We start from the raw sequence: 25734 nt of genomic DNA, 5'->3' as shown, positions 1-25734 counted from the left end.
GTAGTTATTTCCTGCATTAAAAACATGCATTACGCTATTGCACACTGCGTTAATGCCCCTCATTTCCATAAACTCCTCCCCTTTGAATACATTTTAAAAATTTGCCTTCGCATCTCGCGATGCTATAAATAACACCCTAACACAATTTGAAAAATGACCCTGTAAGTACACTACCGTGCTTCACATGACCTTCTATTTTATAAAAAGTTGTTATTGGAATAGAAAGAATTATTTTTAAAAAAACTAATGTAATAAAAGGATTAACTACGCCCAGGAATAAGGCAATGGCCTTTTTGCCCAGGCCATGCTGCCTGCCATAGGATCAGCTAAGCTTTCACCTTGTCCTTTGCAAACTGTGCTCCTACCATGATAGCGAGGCCACTCTCTGCCTGTGTGGCTGCACCTAGCTTGTGCGAAGGGGACCCTACCAGCTTCACCAATTGCCCTCTTTCATCCCCCAGCATCCCGGCATCTTCCACAGCTTCTCGAGCCCCTGGTGGGAAACTTTTCCACCAAGGACTGGGGTTGCACAAAGGTGCATGGGGGGCTTGCCAGAGGGGGAAACAGGGTATAATGCCCCATGTTATCAGCAGCGGCCACGCACCTTGTCTCATTGCATTACATGTCTTTCTGGAAACCGACATCACTAGATAATGCCTTACTATGGTTCGATCATACTGATCGCTGAAATAGCCATCCTGAACATTTCTCCTATAGCGGATACTTTTCCAGGAGGGAGATAACTTGAAGAATGATGTCCTAACTGGGAAGCAGTATGTTTTGAAATAATGCTCGACAACCGTAGAACATCTCTCTCAGCAGCATAGACATCCTTTGCCTCCTCATACTGTGATTTGTAAATGGGAGCATGGATTAGGCTATTGATACACTAGAGTGACCTTTCGAGCAGCCCACACAATTTTATGACCTCACTTAGCAAGTCCTGGCAGCGCAGTGCATTGGGCATGATCAAAGATTAGACTACAAGGACAGTACCGTGCTGCCTTTCATTGTTCTATAACCACCAAGCCTTTACTTTAATTAAAACTAATCCAAACAGAGGAGAAAATAGCCCAACCAATAAAAGAAGGAGATAAAAATTTTTTTTTAGATATGTAATGGAGAGATGAAAATCCAAAGGGGGAACAGAAAAGGTAAAGGGAGAAAGTAGGATTTCTTTAAGAGGAGGCAGAAATCTTAAATAAGCTCTTCTGGTCAGTATTACAGAAGAAGGGGAGAAGGTGACAGACCTAAGCCAGGAAATGGCTTCCCTAAGTGTGAAATGATTACAAACCTATGGGTAGAGGAGGTAGCTGCAGGGCCGGTGCAAGGGGCTTAGGCGCCCTAGGCACCTTCTGCCTTGTGCCGCTCCACCCCCCCACAGTTGTGCTCCCCCTCGGTCGCAGCCCCAACTCCTATCTCTTGCAAGCGGTGCCAGCAATCCCCACTCCTCTTTGCTGCCGCCGCTCGCACCCCCTAATGGTTGGCGCCCTAGGTCCAGGCCTAGGGCGCCTACTGCTTCCACCGGCCCTGGGGTAGCCGATGTACTTACACAAATGAGAGTGGGGCTTAGGGGGATCCCTGCCAGCCCTGCTGCCCCCAACGCTGGGCTCCTCTTTTTTTCTTCAGTTAGTGGGGACCCCCCACCTGTGCTTACTGTTCAGTTTTTATCTGCCTGCCCGCTGTTACTCCCTGCCTGCGTCACAGGCAACGCTGAAATTGCTGAAAATAAAAGGGGACACCTTTTTGTTCGATTAATTAATGCATTTCCAGACTAGGTTTCGGGAGGTATACTCCCATGCCCAACTCAAAAAAACAAGATGACAGTGTGAGCAAATATGACAGTAAAGTCAATTTTCCTGGACATTATTTTATTTATTTTATTTATTTCTTTTGTATACCGACATTCGATCGAGATATCACATCGGTTTCCAGAAAACAGGTTGAATAGAGCCGGAACTGCCCTATTTTACATTGTAACAAGAGAACAGTTGATTAAACAATAAATATAAGGAACATTGTAACATATGAATAAAGTTAAAATTAAATATTAGATGTGGGTATATAGAAATGGCATATAGCCTATATACAATATGTACAATATGACTTGGTTATGAGTAGGGTGGGGGACAGGGAAAAGGGAGGTTACGAGAAGGGTGGGGGACAGGGAAAAGGGAGGATAGAGGAGGGGGGAGGGGTTATGCGTTCATGCAGAGTAGAAGTTATGCGGTAAGGCTTTCAAGAGCGTTTATTATAGGATGTTGGGGTTCAGGAGGGAATGCTTTCAAGAACAGCCATGTTTTGAGCTGTTTTTTAAAGACTTGCGGAGAGGGTTCGTTTCTGAGCTGTGGGGGGAGGGAGTTCCAGAGGGTAGGGCCAGCTATTGTAATGGCTCGTTTGCGTGTTGTATTGAGGTGAGCATTTTTAAGAGTTGGGATGGAGAGGAGACCTGAGTTGGTGGATCTGAGATTTCTTTGTGTGAAATATGGTTGGATGTTGTTGTTTAGCCAGACCATTCTGTTGTTGTTTATTTTTTTGTGAAGAAGGGTGAGGGTTTTATACTGGATTCTTTGTGTGATGGGCAGCCAGTGGAGGTCTTTGAGAGTGGGTGTGATGTGGGAGGATTTTCTGTGATTGGTGATAATTCTGGCGGCGGCGTTTTGTAGAACTTGGAGGGGCTTGATGTGGATTTCAGGAAGTCCAAGGAGGAGGGAGTTGCAGTAGTCGAGTTTTGAGAAAATAATTGATTGTAGTACAGTTCGGAAATCATGCGGTTGGAGGAGAGGTTTGAGTTTTTTAAGTGTTTGAAGTTTGAAAAATCCATCTTTGATTATATTGGAGATGTGTCGTTTAAAGTTGAGTTGGCTGTCGATGGTTACTCCTAGGTTTTTTGTGGATGGTGTGAGTGAGGTTCTTGATAAGTTTGGCATCCCAGTGTTGTTTGCGCTTCCTGTGTTGTTTGAGGGGGTGCTCTCGAGGGGGGAAGCGGGACGGTCGTCCTGGATGTGAATGATTTCTGTTTTGGCTTGGTTGAGGCAGAGAGATAGTTGTGATAGCAGTTGAGATAAATTTGAACTGAGTTTGTTCCATCTTTCCATTACCTTATTAAAAAAAAAAAAGCAACAAGAGGCACAAATATTTAAAGGAGAAGAGACGGCTGAGGGGAGATATGATAGAGGTCTATAAAATAATGAGTGGAATGGAATGGGTAAACGCAAATTGATTGTTTACTCATTCAAAAAGTACAATGACTAGAGGGACATTCAATGAAATTACTAAGTAATACATTTAAGACAAATAGGAGAAAAAAGTTTTTACTCAACACATAATTAAACTCTAGAATTCATTGCCAGAGGATGTAGTAAAAACTGTTAATAGAAGTGAGTTTAAAAACGGTTTGGACAAGCTCCTGGAAGAAAAGTCCATAAACCATTATTAAGGTGGACTTGGGGAAATCCTTCTTATCCCTGGGATAAGCAGCATGGAACCTGTCAACCTTTTGGGATCCTGCCAAGTACCTGTGGCTTCGATTGGCCACTGTTGGAAACAGGATACTGGGCTTGATGGACCTTTGGTCTGACCCAGTATGGCAAATCTTATGTTCTTATATTCTTATGTAAGGACCTAAATAGTGGACTGTCGTTGAAAGGAGAGACCAGTATGGTTTACAAGTGTGTGATCAGAGGATGTCTAGGGTTTTCAACAGCCTCGAGGTGGTCAGAAGTGCAAGGGAGTGGATTACAAGTTCTTGCTGATTAAGACAAAGTTTGAACTGAAATAAAGTAGAGACTGGGTCCAGTGGTGACGAAGAAATGTTGTCAGAAGCGCTCCAGGTCGTGTTACCACATCTGAATATTCAAATATATACAAAAAAACCCCCAATAAAATTAAATAAGAGGCACTAATGGAGACTCTGAGGGCCCTGAACAAGGCCCCGCCACATTAATAAAATAGAGGAAAGACAAAGGAAAAAAAATGGCACTGGTGTTGCTATGGGGCTCTTCATCTGAATAAAGAGAGTGAGTCTGAAACAAGGTGCCCTAGGCAAGCCCCTGCCATTTACAAGATTCCAAGGCGATATGTCAAGGAACGATTGAGGAAATGTGAGGTGTGTGAGATAGTCCCATTCCTAGTAAGTTACAATGTTCCACTCCAGGTTTTTATTGAAGCCACTGTAAGTTTGAAGGTTTTGCCATAGGGACCTTGCCAAGCCACGTGGCAGCAATTTTCCATTTTGAGAGTCACCTCCATTAAATTTAAGAACATTAAAATGGACAATACATTGCAGTCATCTGTGGCAGGGGTTAGATAAGGAATACATTTGTACTTAATAAGCACTGCTCTATTAATGACATCAGTGAAGCAAGGATACTGAAAACACAAGAAGGCAGTTGATATTGCATAGAACAGAAGTCCCTATGCCAAGGCTTTGCCAAGGTAGCAGAGAAATTGTAGCAAAATACCCAAAGATTGAAAGAACAATTGAGTATTAACATGTATGAATGAGTTTATGAGTGAATGTGAGTTTTAAAATTAGCATAATTCTTAATGTTGACAAACAAGGTAAGAATTCGAAAAGCCTAATTTATCTTTTGAAACATTTTACAGATGAAAGCTATAATGTCAAGAGAGAGAGAGAGAGAGAGAGAGAGAGAGAGAGAGAGAGAGAGAGAGAGAGAGAGAGAGAGAGAGAGAGAGAGAGAGAGACTTACTATAGTGCCTATGCCCTAGACAGGTATTTTAATCCCTATGGGAGGGCCACCTACTAACTCGGGATGGGGATTAGGTATGAGCGTCGGGGGTTGGGGGCCACTTTCGCATTCCACATGAGACCTATGGAAAGAACAGTGGTCTCTAGTGAGGATTTGCTGGCCGTCGGAGTGAGGAAACTCACTCCAAGAAGAGATTTGGGCTACATTCTCTCCACCTAGCTTGTTGTTGCCCAGGTAGAGTGTCCAGCAAGCTAGGTGGAGAGAATGTTGCCCAAATCTCCTCTTGGAGTGAGTTTCCTCACTCCGACGGCCAGTAAATCTTCACTAGAGACCACTGTTCTTTCTGTAGGTCTCATGTGGAATGCGAAAGTGGCCCCCAACCCCCGACGCTCATACCTAATCCCCACCCCGAGTTAGTAGGTGGCCCTCCCATAGGGATTAAAATACCTGTCTAGGGCATAGGCACTATAGTAAGGTGGTTAAAAGAGTGTTGGACTAGTCATCCTTGACTATATAGAGGAGTAACCTTTCTTGGAAATTCCCAGAGATTGTTTTGATAGCACAGCCAAGCAGACTCCAGAGAAGAATTTGCTTTGGAACTGACATTAACCAATGTTATAAAGAAATTCAAATAGTACACCAAGTACTAGAAAGAGAGTATGAGTGTTTAAAATATCAAATATCAAATATCCTTCAATCCTCTTAGAGTAGGGACAATTAATTATTTGTTCAAAAAGACATCAAGATTCATACCAGGGAACATACTAGAAAAGCAGAGGGAACTCATAGAAATCTTGATCAGTTTATCTCCCTTTGGTTTAATTAAAGCATAGTGTAGCAGATTCCCAAAAGAAATAGAGGAAGGAGGGCAAAAAGACAGATGATAGTAAGGAAGGTGAAGCACTCCAGTAACCAGAAGGTCAAAGATAAGTGTACACACAATTATCCATACAACAGCTGGCCTAGCTAGATCAAGAAACTAGAAAAAAGGAAACAGAAGTCAATACATACTCAGGAAAAGAATAAAATATGAGAACTGTTAGATAAGAAAGAGAAACAATGAATAAAAGAATACATCATATGACAAAACATGCTTACCTTTGATGAAGGAAATCTGGAATGATGAAAGCCCTATAAGGAAATCGAGCAGCACAAAAATTTTAACTTATAAAGTATCAGCTAACAAACAGAGCTAAAAAGATAGAAAAGAAAGATAACCTTACTTATCTGATAAGTAACTTAATTTCTTCTAGAGAACCGATTCTAGGGAAAAAATAAGAAACAGGAAAATAACTTGTTTGTATTGTGAATGTAATTGCTTTATTAAATATTTGTTTTCTTTTGGGGTTTTTTTTCAGAAACTGGTTGCTAGCTTACTGTTACACTCCAATACATTTTAATCAGCAAATCCTATAAAACTACATTCATCAATACAAAATTTAGCCCCCACTTTTCCACTCTACCCTACGTAAGTTCTGTACACCTTTCTATACAATAAACAGAGTAGTGAAGAGTGCATCTAGTTGCCCATCCTGTAAGAACTCTATCTAGGGACATTACAACAGTGTGTCATCTGAAAATGCCATAGCACTCAACCACGCATAGCAGTAAGGACCCTACCATGGAATAGGGCTAATTAAATGCTCAATATGTGCATTCACCAACTAAAGATTCTGCCCCAAAACACCTCCTATGAACTCCCCTTTTTGTATGGATAATTTTTGTGGCACAAAATGTATGCGGTCAACGTGATAAAATTTCAAAACTTTGCTATTTGTTCAGAATCATTTTATGCACTGGAAATTTTAGCTGCATTTGAATTTCTCTGACAGTGCAGGGCTCCATGCTAGTGCATATGGTGAGAGGAGGAAAGGCAGAAATTCTGAGCCCCTGCAATTCGACAAGAGTTCAGACCAGCCAGCAGTGCCATTATTTGTATTACACGTTTACCAACCACGGCGTCCATGCAGGATACTAGTGACTTGGGTTTTTTAGATTGCATGGCAGAGCTGCTCCAGGTTAAGTGCTCTCATTTCCATGAGCCCATCTGTCCCCACCAGTATTCTGATTCAAAATCACCCGTAAAATGGTTATGTCATCCTATATCATGTTGCATTAATAAAATACAATCATATTGACAGTTTAGATACATACTGGTAACTCAAATTAACCCCACTTTTCACCAGGGAAGGACAGGCTGTCAGTGTTCAAACAATTCACAAAGCTAAATAAAAATACCCAGCTAAGCATCCCATCATACTATCTAGAAATCCACCCAACATCCCCAACTAACTAGTTAACAGAAAGCCCCAATCTCCCGATTTTTACTTAATCATCATAGTTGTTAGAATATGAGCATAAAGTCTGGAATCGGGTAGGCTCTGTCAAACTGCATTGGGAATAGACAGACTAGATGAGTCTCACAGGCCTTATCTGCTATCAATTGCTTTATTTCCATGCTTTTAGAAATTATCATGTGCCATGAGGAGTCACACCAAAGCTCCATCAGCTTAGCATCCTGTTTCTAACAGTGGCCACTTTGTGCCATTGGGAAGTACCTGGCAGATCTCAAAGAGCAGATCTAATTCACTGTTGCTCACTGCCATGGAAACTTGATAATAATTGTTTATGGATTTTTCTTCCAGGAACTTGCCCAAATCCCTTTCAAACCTAGTTATGCTAGATGCCTCAACCACATCCTCCACCAACAAATTCCAGAACTTGATTGTGAACTGAGTGAAAAAATATTTTTTTCCAATTTGTTTTATATCTACTGCCTGCTAGTTTCATGGAGTATCTGCTAGTCCTAGTACTATTTGAAAGGGTAAATAACCATCTCCTATTTACCTATTCATCCCACTCTTGATTTTATAAAACTCTGTCATATCCCTTTCTCTGTCATCTCTTCTCTATGCTGAAGAGCCCTAACTAGGGATGTGCATTCGTTTTAAACAAAATAGACAATGGCAACGAAATTGGCTATTTCGTCTTGTTTTGGGAGAGCCACAAAATGAAAAACAATGATGAAATTTCGTAAAAATTTGTATTTCGTGTTAGTATGCACCTAATGGGAATTAGTGCACGCTAACTGGATGTTAACGCACACTAACAATAGTGCGCACTAAATGAAAATGTTACCAATAAGTTAAAAAGTGTCAATCAGGAGAGCAGTGTTAGCTAGAGGTACGGTTCTGCAGTCCCATTGGCTGTGTCCTTAGTTACTTGTTTGTATTGCCAAGGATGCAAGGTAGTGTTTGTGGGGGAGTGGCCAGTGCCTAGTAACAAATGTAAACAAACAAGTGATATAATAATACCCTTAAGTTCTAGACAGCAAAAGCATGTAATGAAAATGCATATTTTGAATTGGCCTATCCCTTTGCATTTTAGGAAAGGGGCCCTGGCATTTTGGGATATGCATACTTTGAATTCCCCTAGTGTATGTCTGTGTGTTTGGGTGGAGGGGGTGACTGGGGAAAGGGGAAGTGACTGAGGGGAATGTATGGTGTGACAAGTGGGAGAGAGACTGGAACCAAGGATTTCACCTTTTCCTAGGTGGTTAGTCCTAGTATAAAATCCAGCATTGTGTAACTATAGTTAGGATTATGTTTCTCTAGGTATATCATTTTGCACTCATGCTCTTTAAATTTCATCTGCCATTTAGATGCCCAGTTTACCAATCTTGCAAAGTCCTTCTGCAGTTCCTCACAATCTGCTTGTATTTTAACTACTTTGAATATTTTTTGTCATCTTTAAATTTGATCACTTTATTCAGTGCTCCCTTTTCCAGATCATTAATGACTAATTTAAATAACACTGGTCCCACTACAGATCTCTGGACACATCACTATTTATTGTTCTCCTTTGGGAAAACTGACAAATTCTACTCTGGGACAGTAACTTTCAAACAGCCACGCAGGCTTATATGTACATGGGTATACTAGTTCACACCAAGAGGCATTGCCATTTTATAACATCTGCACGTATATGTGCATATGATATAAAATCGGCTGTTACGCATGTACACGTGCACACAATTTTATATGGACCTGCACATGTGCGTGCAAATGCCAGCTTTACCACATAAGTATAGGTATTTTATTAGATACATCCGCCGATGCAATTACCAGTTTCACCAGTCCGTTCCCAGTTTGCCCAGGTAAAGGATAGGACTTCCTAACCCTCCTAGTTAATATGCCTCCCTTTAACCCCTTTACCCCCAATCCTTAAAAGCCTGCTAACTAGCCTTGTTTTTTTTGTTTCATTACTTACACACCATCCATAGCAGAAGTAAAGTTACATGGTGGGGGACTCCAGCTTGCACTTGTGCACGTAAGTACTTACGCACACATTTCATGTTACATACCTGGACCACCCATCTCCTGCCCACACCCCGCCCCTTTCTTTTGCGTTTACCGTTTGTGCACATACCAAGAGATACATGCGTACATGGGCACTTCTTAAAATCCGGGTGGTGCACGCTGGCCCGAGATACTCACATATCTCCCGGCTTTGGCATGCATGGGGTCTTTTAAAATTTTCCTTTTTGCTTTCTATTTGTTAACCAGTTACCAACCCCCAGTAGGACATCACTTCCCATCTCATGGCTTTTTAATTTTCTGAGAAGTCTCTCATGAGAAACATCTTGTGAAAATCTAAATATACTATCTTGATCAGCTCACATTTAATTTAAATGCTTAGCGACTCCTTCAAAGAATTGTAATAGGTTAGTAAGGTATGACCTCATATAGAAATATAGAAACATAGAAATGACAACAGAAGAAGACCCAACGGCCCATCCAGTTTGCCCAGCAAGCTTTCACACATTTTTTTTCTCATACTTATCTGATACTCTTGGCCCTTATTAGTAACATTTTGGTTCTAGTTACCTTCCACCCCCACCACTGATGTAGAGAGCAGTGCTGGAGCTGCATCTAAGTGAAATATCTAGCTTAATTGGTTAGGGGTAGTAACTGCTGCAATAAGCAAGCTACTCCCATGATTATTTGTTTACCCAGCCTCTGCCATTCAGTCCTTGTTGGTTGTTGTCTGAATATAATTACTCTTTTCTTTATTCCCCCCTGCCATTGAAGCAGTGAGTTGCACTGGATATGTATTCCAAGTGAAGTATCAGGCTTAATTGATTCTGGGTAGTAGCCGCCATAACAAGCAAGCTACACCCATAATTATTTGTTTACCCAGACTATGTAATTCAGTCCTTGTTGGTTGTTGCCTAAATATAAATCCTCTTTTCCTTTTCCCCCCTGCCATTGAAGCAGAGAGCTATGCTGGATATGCATTGAAAGTGAAGTATCAGACTTATTTGGTTTGGGTAGTAACCACTGCAACAAGCAAGCTACTCCCCGTTTTTTTGTGAATGCAAATCCTTTTTACCACATTTCCTCTTGCCGTTGAAGCATAGAGCAATGCTGGAGTCACATTGACAGTGAGTATGTTTATTGAATAAGGGTATTAATCTCCAGGTACAAATCCATGCTGGATCTTTCTCATTTAGTCATATTTATCTTTATGACCAGTAATTTTGGTTTTAACAAAACAGAGATTTTATGCCCTTAGATACCTTGTTTAGTTAAAATAAGAAACTGGGCAAGTAGATGGACAAATATGAGCTTACAGGTCTAAAAAGAATTTTGGAAATCTGTTGGTCAGATAAAAAAAAAGGAACTGGACTACAGCAGACATGTTGTGGTCACTTTTGATTTTTACAGTGACAATCTATGGCAGTTCTCTCCTTTCTTTGAGAATCTGTTCCTGTCTTTTATTCCCGTCTCTCTCTCTCTTCACACTCTCCCCTATTTTCTTTTCTTCTTCAATTAAGTATGTCGCCCTGCTTCTCTTTCTCCTACATTTCTTCCACTTCAGTTCAGTCACATTTATCGAATTATACAAAACATTCATTTTATAACATAACCGTATTAAAAGCAGCTGTTATGCTCGCGGTCAGTGGGCTATTCCCATAAACTGCCGCTCTCACCTCCAGCCCGGCCCAAACAAAAACACCATGTCCTAGTGCAATGAGGGCCCCCATGCTTATCGTGTTACCACCCTCAGCAGTAGCGCTGTTCCCCAACTTGGTCTCAGGCCACCAGGACTCATGGCCAAGACGCCACCGGCAGGTCTCAAGGCACCGCTTCTGCTTTAGGCATGTGCGCCCCTTGTCTAAATTTAAAGGGACCGCAGCGGAAAAGCTCTGTGGCCCTCCCTAATGAGGTCACTGTCCTGGGCCTATAAAAGGTCACTTCTGCTGATGCCCCAGGCCTCGGCAATAGGTTGTCTCATTCGAGAGGTGCATTTGCCACTGTGTTCCTGATTCCTGTTTCCTGCTCCTTGACCCTTGGCTCCTGTTCCACTGTGTGTTGTTTTCTGAGTTCTTGTCTTTGTGGTCAGTCTTCCCTCATCTGTCTTCAGTGTCTCGTCGGCTTCCGGTGGCCCCCTCATCCTCCTTCCTCCTCTTTGTCCCTCGTCTCATCGGATTGGACTTCTGGCTCTGACCTTGGATCGTACCTGTGGCTTGATGTTGAATTGGAATTCTGGTTTGACCTCAGATTAGATCTCGACGCTGCCTGACCTCTGCCTGCCACTGACCACTGCCTGCTTATCGCCTCTGAATTCTACCTGCCTCTGACCACAGCTCGTACCAGACTTCGTAGACTGCTGCCTATCCTGACTGCTGCCCGACCTGACTCCACATTTGTCCACTGTGCTGGCCTGTCATGTCTTCCAAGGGACGGATCTTCACCTCCACAGAGGCCCGTGCCTAAATCCAGCAGGCCACGGCACCCGAAGGCTCAACCTAAGGGGAACGAGGGCTGGTATGGGAGAAGCTCCGGTTGGGTCTATGCTCCAGTCTGCTCCACCTGCCGACGGTGGGGACCTGTAGGGCCCCTCTCTGCAGGTTGCGCCAACTCCACCTCGGCCCAAGGGTCCACTTCCACAACAGCAACAATCCCCTTTTTAGAATATTAGTTATGGAAAAACAGGCCTGTCTAAATGATAACCACAAAGAACATAAGGTTTTTGTGAGATGCCAACATGTCTCAGTTTTGCTTTGTTCAACAAGAGATCAAATGCTGAATGCCTTCAACCATTTAAAAAATGTTTCTTTCCCACTACAAAAAACACACAGAAATGCCTTTTTGAGATTATTACATGATTTTTTAAAATACTGTCTTAATCAGAACTGCCATTTAAAAAAAAAATCTGTGGTATGGTTAATTTACCTACACTATAAAGAAAAATTAAGGGGCAGATTTTCAAAGGGTTACGCGCGTAACCCCTGAAAAGCTGCCCCTGCGCGCGCCGAGCCTATCTTGCATAGGCTCGGCGGTGCGTCCAAGCCCCGGGACGCGCGTATGTCCCGGGGCTTGCAAAAAGGGGCGGGGCGTGGGTGGGCCGGGGCGGTCCGGGGGGGGGGGCGGGGCATGGCCTGAGCCTCCAGGGCCCAGCGGCCATTTGCCGCTGTGCCCGGGATTGCGAGCCGGCCGTTGGCCGGTGCGCGTAAATTACGCCTGCCAGGAGGCAGGCATAACTTCTTCAACAAAGGTAAGGGGGGGGGGGTTCTAGGTAGGGCTAGGGTGCAGGTTAGGTAGGGGAAGGGAGGGGAAGGTGCGGGGGGGGGGGTGGAGGGAACGGAGGCAGGCTACGTAGCTCGGCGCGCGCAAGTTGCACAATTGTGCAGCCCCTTGTGTGTGCCGACCCTGGATTTTCTAACATGCGTGCGGCTGTGCACGAATGTTATAAAATCAGGCGTAGATTTGTTCGCGCCAGGTTGCACAAACAAATCTGCACCCGCGCGCAGGTTTTAAAATCTGCCCCTAAGTGTAATAGTAAAGATCCTCCCCGTTTCATCTCTTCTGGTCAACTCAAGTACAATTTAAAATAAAAAAATTGGGGGAGGGGTTGCAGGGCAAGGGTCCTCTCCATGACAATATATTCATTTTAGTTATGAAAAACAAGCATTTGAATTTTCCTCCTACTGTTTCTCTGCCCTCCTCCCCGCTCCTTCAAACTTGGTTACCACCATCCCAGAACTCAATTTCTCCTCCCTTGACCTGTAAATGAAGTGGCAAAGAGGACTGGGCAGGGGGATAGTGGAAGGGCCCCCTCCCCCCCCCCTCCCCCACTGTGCGAGAGGGCTGCTGAAAGATCCAACCAATAACAGTGTTGGAAAATAGGTGAGCATTATTTGGAATTTTTGGAAGTCAAGCAAATCATAATGATTCTTTCTACCATTTTATAATTTTCAATTAACAGTATCAGCTATGTTACTGTCACGGTTTTGCCTGCTAGGCAGCCTCCTCATGCCAAGGTTCTGCTTGCTGTGCAAACTTTCTTCCACCAGGGGTCCTCAGTGATCCTCACTCACAGCTCTGCCAGTTACCCCCTCACTGGTCACACCACACCTCAGCCTCAACCCTACTTAATCCAGCCTGCTCAATACCTCAGCGCTCCTTCATTGAGTCACCTCGGCTCTCTGACCAAGCCACTCTTACCTCACTATTCTTCCTTGCATAGCCTTGTGGCCGCCGGGCCTTCTGCCTTGCCTTGTGGCCTCTTGCCTTGCTCTGGGCACTTTCAGGCCTTCTAGTCTTGCTCTACAGTCCCTCAGGCCTTCCTGCCATGCTCTGTGCCCTCCTGGGCTGTTCTGTCTTAACTTTCAGTCTTCAGGCCTACTAGGAATATTTTTGTCAGCATTGTGCTCTGTTGGGCTTTCCAGTTTATAGTTGCTTGTTCTGTCTAGTCCAGTGCTTGTTCAGTCCTTGTCTAAGTCCTGTCCTTGTCCATCCTTGTACTGTTTTGCCCTGCCCAGTCCAGTTCATTGTCTGTTTCCCAGGCCTTGCCCTTATCCTGTTGCCTCAGGCTTTGCCCCTGTTCTCCAGCCCCCAGCCTGTGCTCTGTATCCAACCCAGCCTGTGCTCCAGGTCCAAACCCCCACTGAATCCAACTTTCAGCCAGTACCTGCATCCAATTCCTAGCCTGCACAGAAGCACCAGTCCATGTCTGCACCATGAAGTTCCACAGAAGGCAAGTCCTAAGAGCCCCCAGAACCCAAGGGCTCAACCTGCAGGGGGAGGAGGGCATTAGTTAGGCAGAAGAGCAGCTCCATTCCTGTCCTGCAGCCCTCTACTGCCTCTGTGAGGGTGCTCCCTGACTCCAGCTTGCAAGTCCTTGACAGTTACAAAATCCACCATGCAAGCCAGTTGGCATTTGCCAGCTTTGGTTGACTTATACCCTTCCAACCGTACCTGCTGTATGCCAAGCAAAATACTGTATGTGTATTAATAGCTTTTTTTTATACCTTGTGTTAACGAGGTATTTACTCAAACAAATGAAACACGCACTAGGAAAATCCCTCCATAAACACAGTGTGATGTGAAAGATAAACTTGTCCCTTGGACTATTGATCTAGACATGCCAAAAACCACAATCAGCAGCTTACAAAGATTCTCCACCGAAGGAAACCCAAAACAACTTATTACTCAAAAAGCGTGAAATGTATTAATCCAGACTTAACACAGACATAGTTCAAATTAAAATTTGAAAATAAGTATTTATAATTGGATTGAGATTTGTTATTTTTTGGAAATTGTTCCTCCCTATTGCTGTTTAATTTATAGGTATAAAAAATGAAAAAGCCATAGGAAACAGTGTGGATTGAAAAAAGAGAGAGAAAATTAAACTGTATCCTCTGAGCACTCTTTCAAAAGTACACAGGGCAGTAATTATACCTAATCCTTTACTGCTGCTGCAGAGCCATTTCCCTTGGATCCCTTGGGAGCGCCACCAGTGTCACAAATTACCTCACACGGAATGAGATCTGATTGGTTCATACAGTTGTGACATTACAGCCTATAGGGGCTCAGATCCAATACTGTGAAATATTAGGTGACTCTTTCTAGCATGATTGCTCCCAGGACCTCAGGGAAACTGTTTGGATGTTGCTTAAAACAAGTAATATCTTTTGCGTGCCATGAAGTACTGCAAGTATTTCAAAGCAGAGTTAACTAGTTGTACCCTAGTGCGATTTAAATATTTTGGGGGGGATAATCAAGCCAGCAGTGCTCACAAACTCCGTGGGTTAGCTTTTATCTGTGGGGTCTTCATTGGTCATCAAAGCAAAATGATCGCCCCTGGAAAAAATTTGTACCTACTTTTTCTGCAGGTACTTTCCTGGCCAAAACAAGGCACATGGTTTTGAAAATCTAAAAGTACGCAAGTTGTTGCTTCCCCCAACGTAACCACGCTCACAGGAATGCCTCTGTAGTATGCAGGTGTAACCCTCTTTTCAGTGGGTGTCCTGAGTACAGGGATGTAAGAGTCCCAGGGCCATAAACTTCCTTTTTCTCTCTCTTAGTTCACAGGCCTCAGGTGCTGGGGTCCTTTCCAGTGGTGGGGGGCAGACGGGGAGAAAGAGAACAATCCTCCAAGGCACATGGGGGGGGGGGGTGAAGGAGGGGGAAATGGTCTCTCTGTCTCTCTTTCACTGAGGTATTCACAATTGGGATGTCCTTGCTTTGGGTCACCATGTAGTTCTCAAAAAGACAATGGACACACTTGTGGGGCATTCCAACAAAAACTTACTTCAACAAAAAAATATCTTCAACTGATCAGCAAGATCTCCAATTGACCTTGGACCGATGAGTTAGAAAATCCCAACAACAACAATGAAAACAAGTTTTTACTCCTCCTCATGGGCAGAGGTGGTGGCACAAAAAAATTACTCAAACCAAAACAGGAAAAAAAAATCTCAAAAACACAATTCACTTTGCTGTTGGTAAAACAACCGCTGTCTCCCCTTGTTGTGCAGGCAGGGAAACACTGCTCCTTTACCCGACCTCCTCCATGCAGAGGGAAAATTCCTTCCAAAGGCAGCACTAGACTCCGCACAAAACACAAAAACTTTTCTAAAAAAGTCCAAAACAGGAAAAAAAAATCTAAAAAATGCAATTCACTTCTCTGTTGGTAAAACAACCACTGTCTCCCCTTGTTGTGCAGGCAGGGAAACACTGCTCCTTTACCCGACCTCCTCCACGCAGAGGGAAAATTCCCCCTAAAGGCAGCACTAGACTCCGCACAAAACACAAACACTTTTCTAAAAAGGTTGGACTTTCCAACTCTTCTCCACTCCCAGAGACGCTCCCTGCCAGACCAGTTTGCTGCTGGGCCAGGAATCTGGCTCTTACCCTGATATCAGGCTGTGGAGCCTAAAAATGGGGAAACACTCCTGCTTCTCCAAAACTCAACTCAAATTTACCCCAGCCATCTCCCACTCTGCCGGCTGACCAAGCCAGGCAGCCTTACAGGAGGTACCTGTAAGGGATGGTCTGCCAACTCCAGGCCTACCTCCTTCTTATCGTAGCCTAGGGACAAAATAGATAGTGGGGACCTAGAGGGTCCCTACACAGGTAAAAGTAAGTATGTTGTTGAACAATGCGCAGACTTTTGCTCCCCAATGAAGTGGGCAATTTTCAAAAAGTCCATTTCCACAGGTAAAATGCTGTTTACTCTCATATCATCACTACCAAAATTATTTAAGCTACTTCTCTGTAGTTCTTCTGAAGCCTTAAAAATAGGAAGAGTCACAAATTCCTTCACATTTACTGGATGCTATTGGATAAAGTAGTTTGGCTACCGTGTTAATCCACTTGATTGTACAGAAATAAAATTAACAAATAAAATATATATATATATATGTAAGTATATTTATAAATATAAGTTATAATGTCACATTTGCTCATTTGAATTCTAACATGAAGAAAAGAGTATTAGTTCTCAAAAGCTAGTTAAGAAATATATTAAGTTAATAAAAAAAAAAAAAAAGTACCACCTTACATATATTTCTTTGTTTTATTTAAATTTTATTTCTGTGGATCTTATTAATCCGTGTTAGCTTTGATGTCACAAATGGCATTGCACATTGCTTGAACTAAATGAATCCCACCTATTAGGAGGCATTTTATGAACCTATTCTAAGTGTGGCTGTTCCCAGGGGCTCAATAGAAATACAGGGAACTTGCTGCACAAATTTCAAAATTAATGAACAAGCAGGAACATTTGTAATGGTAGAAGGATGAGTATCTCCATCCACCCTGAGTACAGCTGAAATACTGAGCAGTAGACAGATCCTATGGCTTTCATATAACGAATTTCAAAACTAATGTTCTTAACAATATAATTTGTAATTTGTGCAGGGTGACTCTTACGACTTGCTTATGTCTCATTTTGAAATGCTGCACAAAACGGATTGCATTCTTTGAATGACTGGTGCCTACATAACATTCTGCACAGTCAGATAGCAAACAGGAAGTTGGTCATAAAAGATTTTGGAGTTTCTGAGACTCAGTGTTGATATGGAACCGAGTGAGATTAAAAAAAGAGCATTTTATAGCCCTCTTGGATTTACTTTAGATATACAACTAATAACCTTATCAGGGGTACAAAGTGCAGTGAGCTGGACTTGAACATTAGAACTCACTGAGCTGGGCCAGTTCAGTGGCAGGTGCTGTTCACTTCTATGCAGAAGATCCTCAGTTTAGTTCCTGGAGCAGATCTTCCATGCCCCAGGTCAATGGGTGCTGGGGAGAGAGCAGTAGTCATCAATAGGGGCTACACCTGGAGGCCAGAATTAGAGTCCATGATTTGGGGCTCCAGAAGGAAGCCTGAGTGCATGGCTCCTGCTCTTAGGATTATTGTTGTAATGACCAGACTAAAAACAGTGGGAGGGCAGGGCAGGCCTGATAAAATGAGAGGAAACCCCCCCCCCCCCGGTTGGTTGTGAATGGGAGCTCAGTGGTGCCTGGTTCCAGCTTTGCCAGAAGAAAAAATGAAGAACTACAAGGCCAAACAAAAATTTCACTGAGCTATGGCTTCAAAAATAAAGACCACAAAATCATGCAAATTCAAAACAGTATTTTAGTTCACAGTAAGAAAAGTTCCACAATATATATATTTGGAGAGGTGGTGAGGGATTCATAATCAAAGGAAAATCAGAGAACGTGACTTTTCAGGTGGCAATGGAAAAGAGAAGATACAATAATAAGGAACAGTAAAGGGTGGGATTTGCCGATGGCTCAGAAGAGGGGACTGGTTTGCTGCCCAGGGTGAGATGGCTGAAGTTTAGATAAAGAAAACTCAAGATCACGGAACATTAGGAAGAATAGGCATAAGTTAGGGCTTCCCAAAACTGTCCTTGGGACCCCACAGCCAGTCGGGTTTTCAGGATATCCACAATGAATATGCATGAGTTAAATTTGCATATACCGAGTCTCCATGGTATGCAAATTTATCTCATGCATATTCATTGTGGATATCCTGAAAACCCAACTGGCTGTGGGGTCCCAAGGACAGGTTTGGAAAGTTCTGGCATAAGTCTTCAGAGAGGTGACCAGGTCAAGGGGGTAATTCTTAAACAGCCTTTGTAGAAATACCTTCTGTACCTTATTGTAAACCAATGTGACATCTCATTGAATGTCGGTATATAAAAATCCTAAATAAATAAATAAAATAAATAAATAGTTGTAAAGTTTACAGTAACATTTAGCCTCCTAGCACCTCCTCTCTCTCTCACTCACCTCCTTACCTCGCTTTTCCTTCCACAGTGATGCTTTCACCTCTTCATTCTGCCCCTCCTCACCCTGTCCTTTTATCCCCACTTGTACTATTCCCTTAGGGGCAGATTTTAAAAGCCCTACGCATGTAAATCCAGGAGGATTTACACGCGTTTCGGGGCTTTATGCGCGCCACCGGGCCTTTTGAAAATAGGCCCGGCGCGCGTAAGCCCCCTACGCATGTAAATCCTCCTGGATTTACATGTGTAGGGCTTTTAAAATCTGCCCCTAAGGGAATAGTACAAGCATTTGCAAGCAAAAAATACATCCCACTAACAGAGGGACTTTGCTCAGGTGTGAACTGAAGAATTTCAAGGAGAAATTTCAATAATGTAGAGTGCGGAGTTTTCCCCAACTCCTTATGAAAGTTTGGAAAACATTAACTCGAGTAACGCCCTTAGTGCAGGTGGCTTTGTGTGCATGCTTCGGCACTTCTCTGTGAATTTTCAAAGCAAAAATATATCATAAGTTAACTGTAATATTCAGGATAAAGACTACGTATAAAAGGGAGGTGGCAGACATTACCCACGTGTACAGTTATTGAATTACTCTCCCTAAAGGTAATGGAGGGAGAAAAAGGTACTGCTTTGGCTAGGGACCCTCCATTAGTAGTTTCAGGTGCCTTTAGACAAAACATCACATGAGAACACAATGAGGAGATATTTTGTACTTGTCTTACAGCCAACCATTAGACGCCATCACAATTTTGATGTAGAACGAGATGCCAAGAAACTTCATAAAGCCTGCAAAGGAATGGGTAAGAACTCTGGCTGCTGTCATCTCTTATAATTGTGTGCAACTTATTGAAAATTACAGGTCACCTTTTCATCCAGTCTACAGTCACAACAACTTCTGATTCACACAGAAACCTCCCCCCGCCCCACCCAGAAGCACATATACATGTGCACACATGCAAATACAAAGCACGTAAACACATCAGGTACATTTTCAAAGGCCCATGTGTGAAAATTTCAGGGTTTATGCATGTGGCCGGGCCTTGCGTGTGCTGTGCGTTTTTTACAACAGGCCCGGCCATGAGAGTAAACCCTGATTCGCGCACATGTGCTGAGCCTGTCAGAAGGGGTGGGCCAGGAGGGCAGGGAGAGGCAGAAAGGGGCGGGGCAGGAGGCGGGCCAGGACAGCACCATTAGCTGCTGTCCCGGGGAAGTGCGTGCCGGCCAGTTTGCTTCTGCTCCGATGGAGCAGTAAGTAAAAAAGCAAAAAAAAAAAATGGGGATAGTTAGGGTTAGGTTAGGTTCGAGGAAGAGAGGGGGAAGAGGTAGGAAGGGTAGGGTTAGGGATAGGAAAGTTCCCTCCCAGTCCATTCCTTAATTGGAGTGGACTGGGAGGGAACTGGGGGAGGCCCGATTGCTTCACCATGCGTAGTTTACTAAAATTCACCTCCCCTCCCCGCACACGCCGCATGCACATGGGTGTGTGGATTGTAAAATCCGGCATACATGTGTCTGCGGTCATGAGATTTTATAACATACGTGCTCTAGCATGCGGCTCACACACATGGATGCATGCACACTCCTTTTAAAACCGACCCCATACTGTATACATACAAACACACACATAAAACAAACACAGAAACACACACACAACAAAATACCAATCAGCTACGGAAAATTAGATTACCTGTATCCTTTACAAACTGATTTTTATTACCCATTTTCTCCTCAGTAGCATTTTGCATTGGCAGCAATAACCAAAAATCAATTTGGTTTTGTATTTTGTTTAACTGATTAGTCAACCAAGAAACGTCTCCTTTCATATTCCACAGCCGATAATGCAGATATCAGAAGGAGAAACTTTAACAGGAAGACCTTGAGAACACCCCAGTTTATACCATAGCCTTGCGAACTGCGATTGTCCATGCTTCCTATCATTTTTGGGAGTGTTTTAAAAAAAATTTCAACCAAAAAATCTCTCATGATGTCCACTCATTTGTACGCCTCCCAAATTGAGTAGATTCAAGCTCCAGTATTGGTGCAATGTTTAGTAGTTCAAATAGGTGCAAAGAACGCCTGCATATAAATAAAAAATTTAAAAAAATAAAATAAAAAAAGAACACCAGCATTCATGTACGTTGTTTCTAGTGTTCCATGGGGTCTACCCGAGTACGGGGTGTGTGTATACAAGTGCCGTGTGCATTTGCCTCTGCTGTTTCTGCAGGAGACAGATCGAGGGTAAACTGGTGCCGTGCATTTGAAAAGCTCACTCCCCCTGCCCTTAAAGAGATTTACACATCCTCTTAATAAACCATCTACAACAGTGCAAATCATAAAAAATCCCAAAAGTAGAGGCTCGCTGGTGCCCCTTAGAATTTCTCCAAGAGCAATTTTTCGTGGTAAGGATGTAATCTCTGGCCGGATCTCACCTATGCACACTGTCAAGGCCTGCAGGTGCTGTCAGCCACTCTGAGGGGAATGATTTCCTTCTTGGGGGGAATCTCAGGTGCCACTTGGCTAGATCCTTTTGAAAAGTGCCCTCTTCCTGCATTATTATTATGCTGTGATTGTTGATGCAGCTGGAAGTTTAGGCCAAATATAAGGCCTGTGCATTCGGTTCACAGTATAGCACGCAAAACTGTGAGAAAGGAAAGGAACAATGTTCTTTCTGCTAACAGAAAGTGCAAGCCTCCTGGGGAAAATAATTTGTCAGGTAACACATAAATATTAAAAATGGACACTGGGAGGGCCCCTGTCATGATAGGAACACATTCCCTCATTCACGGAGGAGCTTTGCAATATTTCCACGTGACATTTGAAGGTGCCTTACATTTGGAGCTGTAGGTCTCATGCGGGGAAAGAGCTGTCCCTGGATTCTGTGATTCTTTGGGGGTCTCAGCTGTCAGGTAAGATCTGATGAGTGGCCAGAATCAGAGGCTCCACATCCCGTCAGCTACAGTCACTGGGGATTTTGTCCCCTTACTCTATTCTTCGATTGTTTGGTTTTTTTTAGTTATGAATGTATCAGATACATTGTATCCTAGATGTATCATTCTGATTTAATTAATTTTGGGGACAAAAATTTTATTCTGCTTTCTTTCCTTCATATCACCTCTTACCACAGACCCTGATTCTCCTCTTCCATAAGTTCCTCATTTTCTCTCTCTTGCAGACAAACACTTCCTCCTCTACACAAACCACCATGCCTCCTGCAGATATTAACCACTGCTCTCTCCCCTCCCACAGACATCAGCTTTTATCCTCCCCAGGCCTCTTCCCTTCCTCTCTCTCTCTCTCTCTTTCCCTCACTGCTAGTAGCAGCACTGGCTTCAAATGCTATGAAACTGCTCTGCCACTGTGCACTTCTGCTTGCCATGAGGCACATGGCATCAGTGTGTTATGTTTTTGTATGGATGTGAACCCTGGGCCGAGGTGAGAGGTGTCTCCGCCCACAGGGAGGAGCCTTGTGAGCCTCACTGTCAGCAGGCGCGGTTTCAGCAGTGCAGGACATAGCTTTTAGGCAGAGACTTTATTATGAAGGAAGGAAGGCAGAGCCCGCAGAGTGGGAGATGTAAATAAATATAGTTCTGAGCAATGGGGTATACCCAGAGTGATGTCACTAAAGTGAATGTCTGGTAGTTGCCCGCAGTGCAGGGTACACCAGGAAATCCCTTCGGACGAGTAGAGGTTACCTCAGAAGTGCAGTTCAGGTAGTGGCCCGCAGAGTGGGGTACACCAGGAAGTCCCTGTAGATGATTAGAGATTACTTCAGAAATGCAGATCCGGTAGTGGCCCGCGGAGTGGGGTACGCCGAGGATGTCTATACTGAAGATGGTGCCCGTGAGGTACACAAAGGTGCAGTAACCTGGAAGTGGATCTCGTAGCTGGAACGGCACTACCCTGCAACACAGGGTATACAGGAACAACTTCTACTGAAGAGGGTCGGTAGTGGCCCGGAGCCTGGGGTACACTGTAGAAAGCTTCAGTAAGCTGGTATCATTGAAGTCTGTAAAATGTACTCACAAGATGTAGTTCCAGGAGAGTGTCCCGAGAAGCGGGACAGGTAGAAGTCCAAGGCAGGAAGGCCCTCCGAGAAGCGGATACCCAGAGCATCCACACGCCAAGAAAGAATCTGGAACTGAAGTTCAAGAATGGAGCGGATTCAGCAACGAGGGAACTCCTCGCTAACTCGTAGAAGCAACGGGCCGGTCAGCTTAAGTACAGCAGTGAGTTGATGTCATCCAGAGGGGATGCCCCAGAGGTTCCCGCCATGACATGTACAAAGGAGGCCCTTGCCCACGCGCATCTTAGGTGATTCCAGAAACAAGATGGCAGTCGGCAGCGACCACGCCATCTCAGGGATGCCGGGGAGGTTGGCATTGGCTGGCGGAGGCCACCATTCTTCCCAGGATTGATGGAGCAGAGAAAAAAGAGGTGAGCATGAGAGGTCGCAGAAGGTTGATGTCTGTGGGGTCAGGGGAAAGACAAAGTAATCAGTAGCCTTGAGTGGGGAAAAGAAGCCATTTTCCTTAATGCCACAGCAAAAGGCAAATTATGAAGCAATGGCAGCAGCCAAGGCACTGCAGGAGGGTGTTGGTCTTGACTAGGATCTTGTAGAAGTCCTGGGACATGAGTTCAGGATTCACTTCGGTCACTGACTCTCTGTGTGAATATAGGCAAGTCACTTCAGCGTCTATGCTCAGATCCTACAAGATCTTCTGTTGCCAGTTTCTCCCACTTCCGATGCATCCCTGCTGGCAAAGTCTACTCAATCTGGGTGATGTTTCAAGATAGCATTAGCTTCTGCCTGGAATGGAATCTCTGGAATTCTCATATTTTCTCCCCTTTAAAAGGATCCAGATGGACTGATAGCAATACCTTTAATTCTTGATGTGGGAGGCTGGGGATCAATGCTAAACTCCACCATAACTGGAACAGTTCAAGATGGTTTATTCTGGCATATAAACCCTCAATCTCTCTAAAAAAAAAAAAAAAAAGGCCTATCTAGTCTGCCTAGTTGAGATTCATTCTGTTTAGGTAGATGTGTATATAAAATTCCCAAATGCAACCAACACCAACTGATTCTACCATTGCTGTTTTGAGTTGAACTGCCACTTTGTGCAAATTACCACAATGTACATCGTTTCCATCCTCTTGCCACTATGGATCCATGGAAAATCTTTTGTGCAAATGATACATACACTGTATGGGGTCCCTGAATTCCTTTGTTCTAAGTAGACGTACTAGACAGGGTTGTCCGTTATCTCCATTTTAGTATAATTTGGTACTAGAGACTTTAGCAATTACTACTACACAAATCAAATAAATTAATGGATTCAGTATTAATGACATTGGTTGTAAATTATCCATCTGTGTGGATGATAACATTAATCTGAGTTAGATATTTCCATTTCTAAACTATTGGACATTATTGCCTTGTGTTCTAATCTTATCAGGTTACAAAATCAATTTATTTATTTATTTACAATGATTTGTATACCGTCCTTTGGTCCTAAGACTAATCAACATAGTACATTGGTTCAAACAAGAATCCCTCACCCTTAATATTCATTCTACAAAGACTACTTTAGATCCTTACTCATTTCAATGGAAACAGAGTTGGGAGTGATATACCATAATGACTGAAAAAGAAATTTTTGATTAATATTGGAAAAATTGAAGACTTAATTCAAGAAGAAATGCTAAAATGGTCACCATCATGTGCATCACGGCGGGCAAGACTTGAAGCTGTTAAACTTTCTATTATCTGACAGATGAAATATACATTAAGCTCATTGCCCGTATTTTTTCCAGATAACTTTTATAAGGAAGTGGACTACCTGCTTTCTGAGTTTATCTGGAAGAAATCCCTCCACATACAGCCCCCCAGAAACTTAAAATGCTCAAACAGGAAGGTGGGGTCAACCTCCCAGACTTTCTTCTGTATTATCATGCACACTTCTTGTGACAAATTGAATTGTGGCTACAAAATTGGAGCGAGAAGAGTAACCCTCAATGGCTGGAGGTGGAAAGAGAGCCAAGTCTTTTCTCGTTGCCTGTATCATATTCCAGGAATGGATCCTGCAAAAATAATTCAGGAAAGTTTAGTATTAATATCAATCTGCAGAGCATTTTGGAAACTAGAAAATTCATTGAAAACTACATGGAAAGATTCTACCAAATTATTTCCATGGTACAACCCAATGTTTAGCCATTCTTGCATTTATTGGCTTGCATGGAAAGAACAGGTATATGGATGTTGGCTCAGGTATTTAAAGGAAAAGGGCTTATGACCTTCTGAGAGATAAGGATGAAATTTAAATTAGCAAGTTCTCAAACATTTAAATGACGTCATATAAGGCATTGTGTATTAGCAGGGAATAGTAAAATCTATTCATTGCAAGATATGCCAAAGATTTTTATAATTTGTGATAAGATGCTCGCATCCTCATAAGAACATAAGATTTGCCATACTGGGTCAGATCAAAGGTCCATCAGACCCAGAATCCTGTTTCCAATCCAGGTCACAAATACCTGGCAGAATCCCAAAAGGTTGATAGATTCCATGCTGCTTATTCCAAGCAGTGGATTTTCACAAGTCCAACTTATTAATAGTTTATGAACAATTTCAAGAATTTATCCAAACCTTTTTTTAAACCCAGCCACAGTAACAGGTTTTACCACATCCTCCAGCAATTAATTCCAGAGTTTAAATATGCGTTGACTAAAAAAATATTTCTCCTATTTGTCTTATATATATCACCTAGTAATTTAATTAAATGTCCCCTAGTCTTTGCACTTTTTGAAAGAGTAAACAGCCAGTTCGTTTTTATCTGTTCCACTCATTATTTTACAGACCTCAATCATATCTCTCCTCAGCCATCTCTTCTCCAAGCTAAAGAACACTAACCTCTTTAGCCTTTCTTCATATGGGAGTTGTTCCATCTTCTTTTTCATTCTGATTGCCCTTCTCTGTACCTTTTCTAATTCCACTATATCTTTTTTGAGATGTAATAACCCGAACTGCATATAATACTCATGGTGAGGTCGCACCATGAAGTGATACAGAGGCAGCAAGATATTCCCTGTTTTATTCTCCATTCCTTTCCTAATAATTCCTAGCATTCTGTTTGCTTTCTTGGGCACTGCTGTCGCACATTCAGCAGAGGATATCAACATTTTATGCATGATGACATCTAGATACTTTTTCTTTGTGGTTACTCCCAATGTGGAATCTTGCATTGCATAGTTATAATTTGAGTTACTTTTCCCTATGTGCATTTCTTTGCACTTGTCCACATAAAATGTCATCTGACATTTGCATGCCCAGACTACCAATCTTGCAAAATCCTCTGCAATTCCCTCAATCCTCTTGTGATTTAGCAATTTTGAATTTTTGTATCATCAGCAAATTTGGTCGCCTCACTCATAATTCCCATCTCT

At 43.0% G+C, this 25734-nt stretch overlaps 1 protein-coding gene across 2 annotated transcripts in view; it reads left to right on the top strand.

The window, feature by feature from the left end:
- ANXA13 (annexin A13) overlaps positions 1–25734 on the top strand; it is a 128198-nt gene that overhangs the window by 23906 nt on the left and 78558 nt on the right. The window contains exon 2 of one of the 2 annotated variants that reach the window (XM_029591982.1): positions 19019–19094. The exons of the other annotated variant lie outside the window; for it this stretch is intronic. Coding sequence (XP_029447842.1) covers positions 19019–19094 — 76 coding nt within the window. The remainder of the gene's footprint in view (positions 1–19018; positions 19095–25734) is intronic. 2 annotated transcript variants of the gene reach the window in all.

This window comes from Rhinatrema bivittatum, chromosome 2, assembly GCF_901001135.1.
Source record: "Rhinatrema bivittatum chromosome 2, aRhiBiv1.1, whole genome shotgun sequence".
Taxonomy (NCBI): Eukaryota; Metazoa; Chordata; class Amphibia; order Gymnophiona; family Rhinatrematidae; genus Rhinatrema; species Rhinatrema bivittatum.
This window is presented reverse-complemented; position numbering and strand designations above follow the sequence as displayed.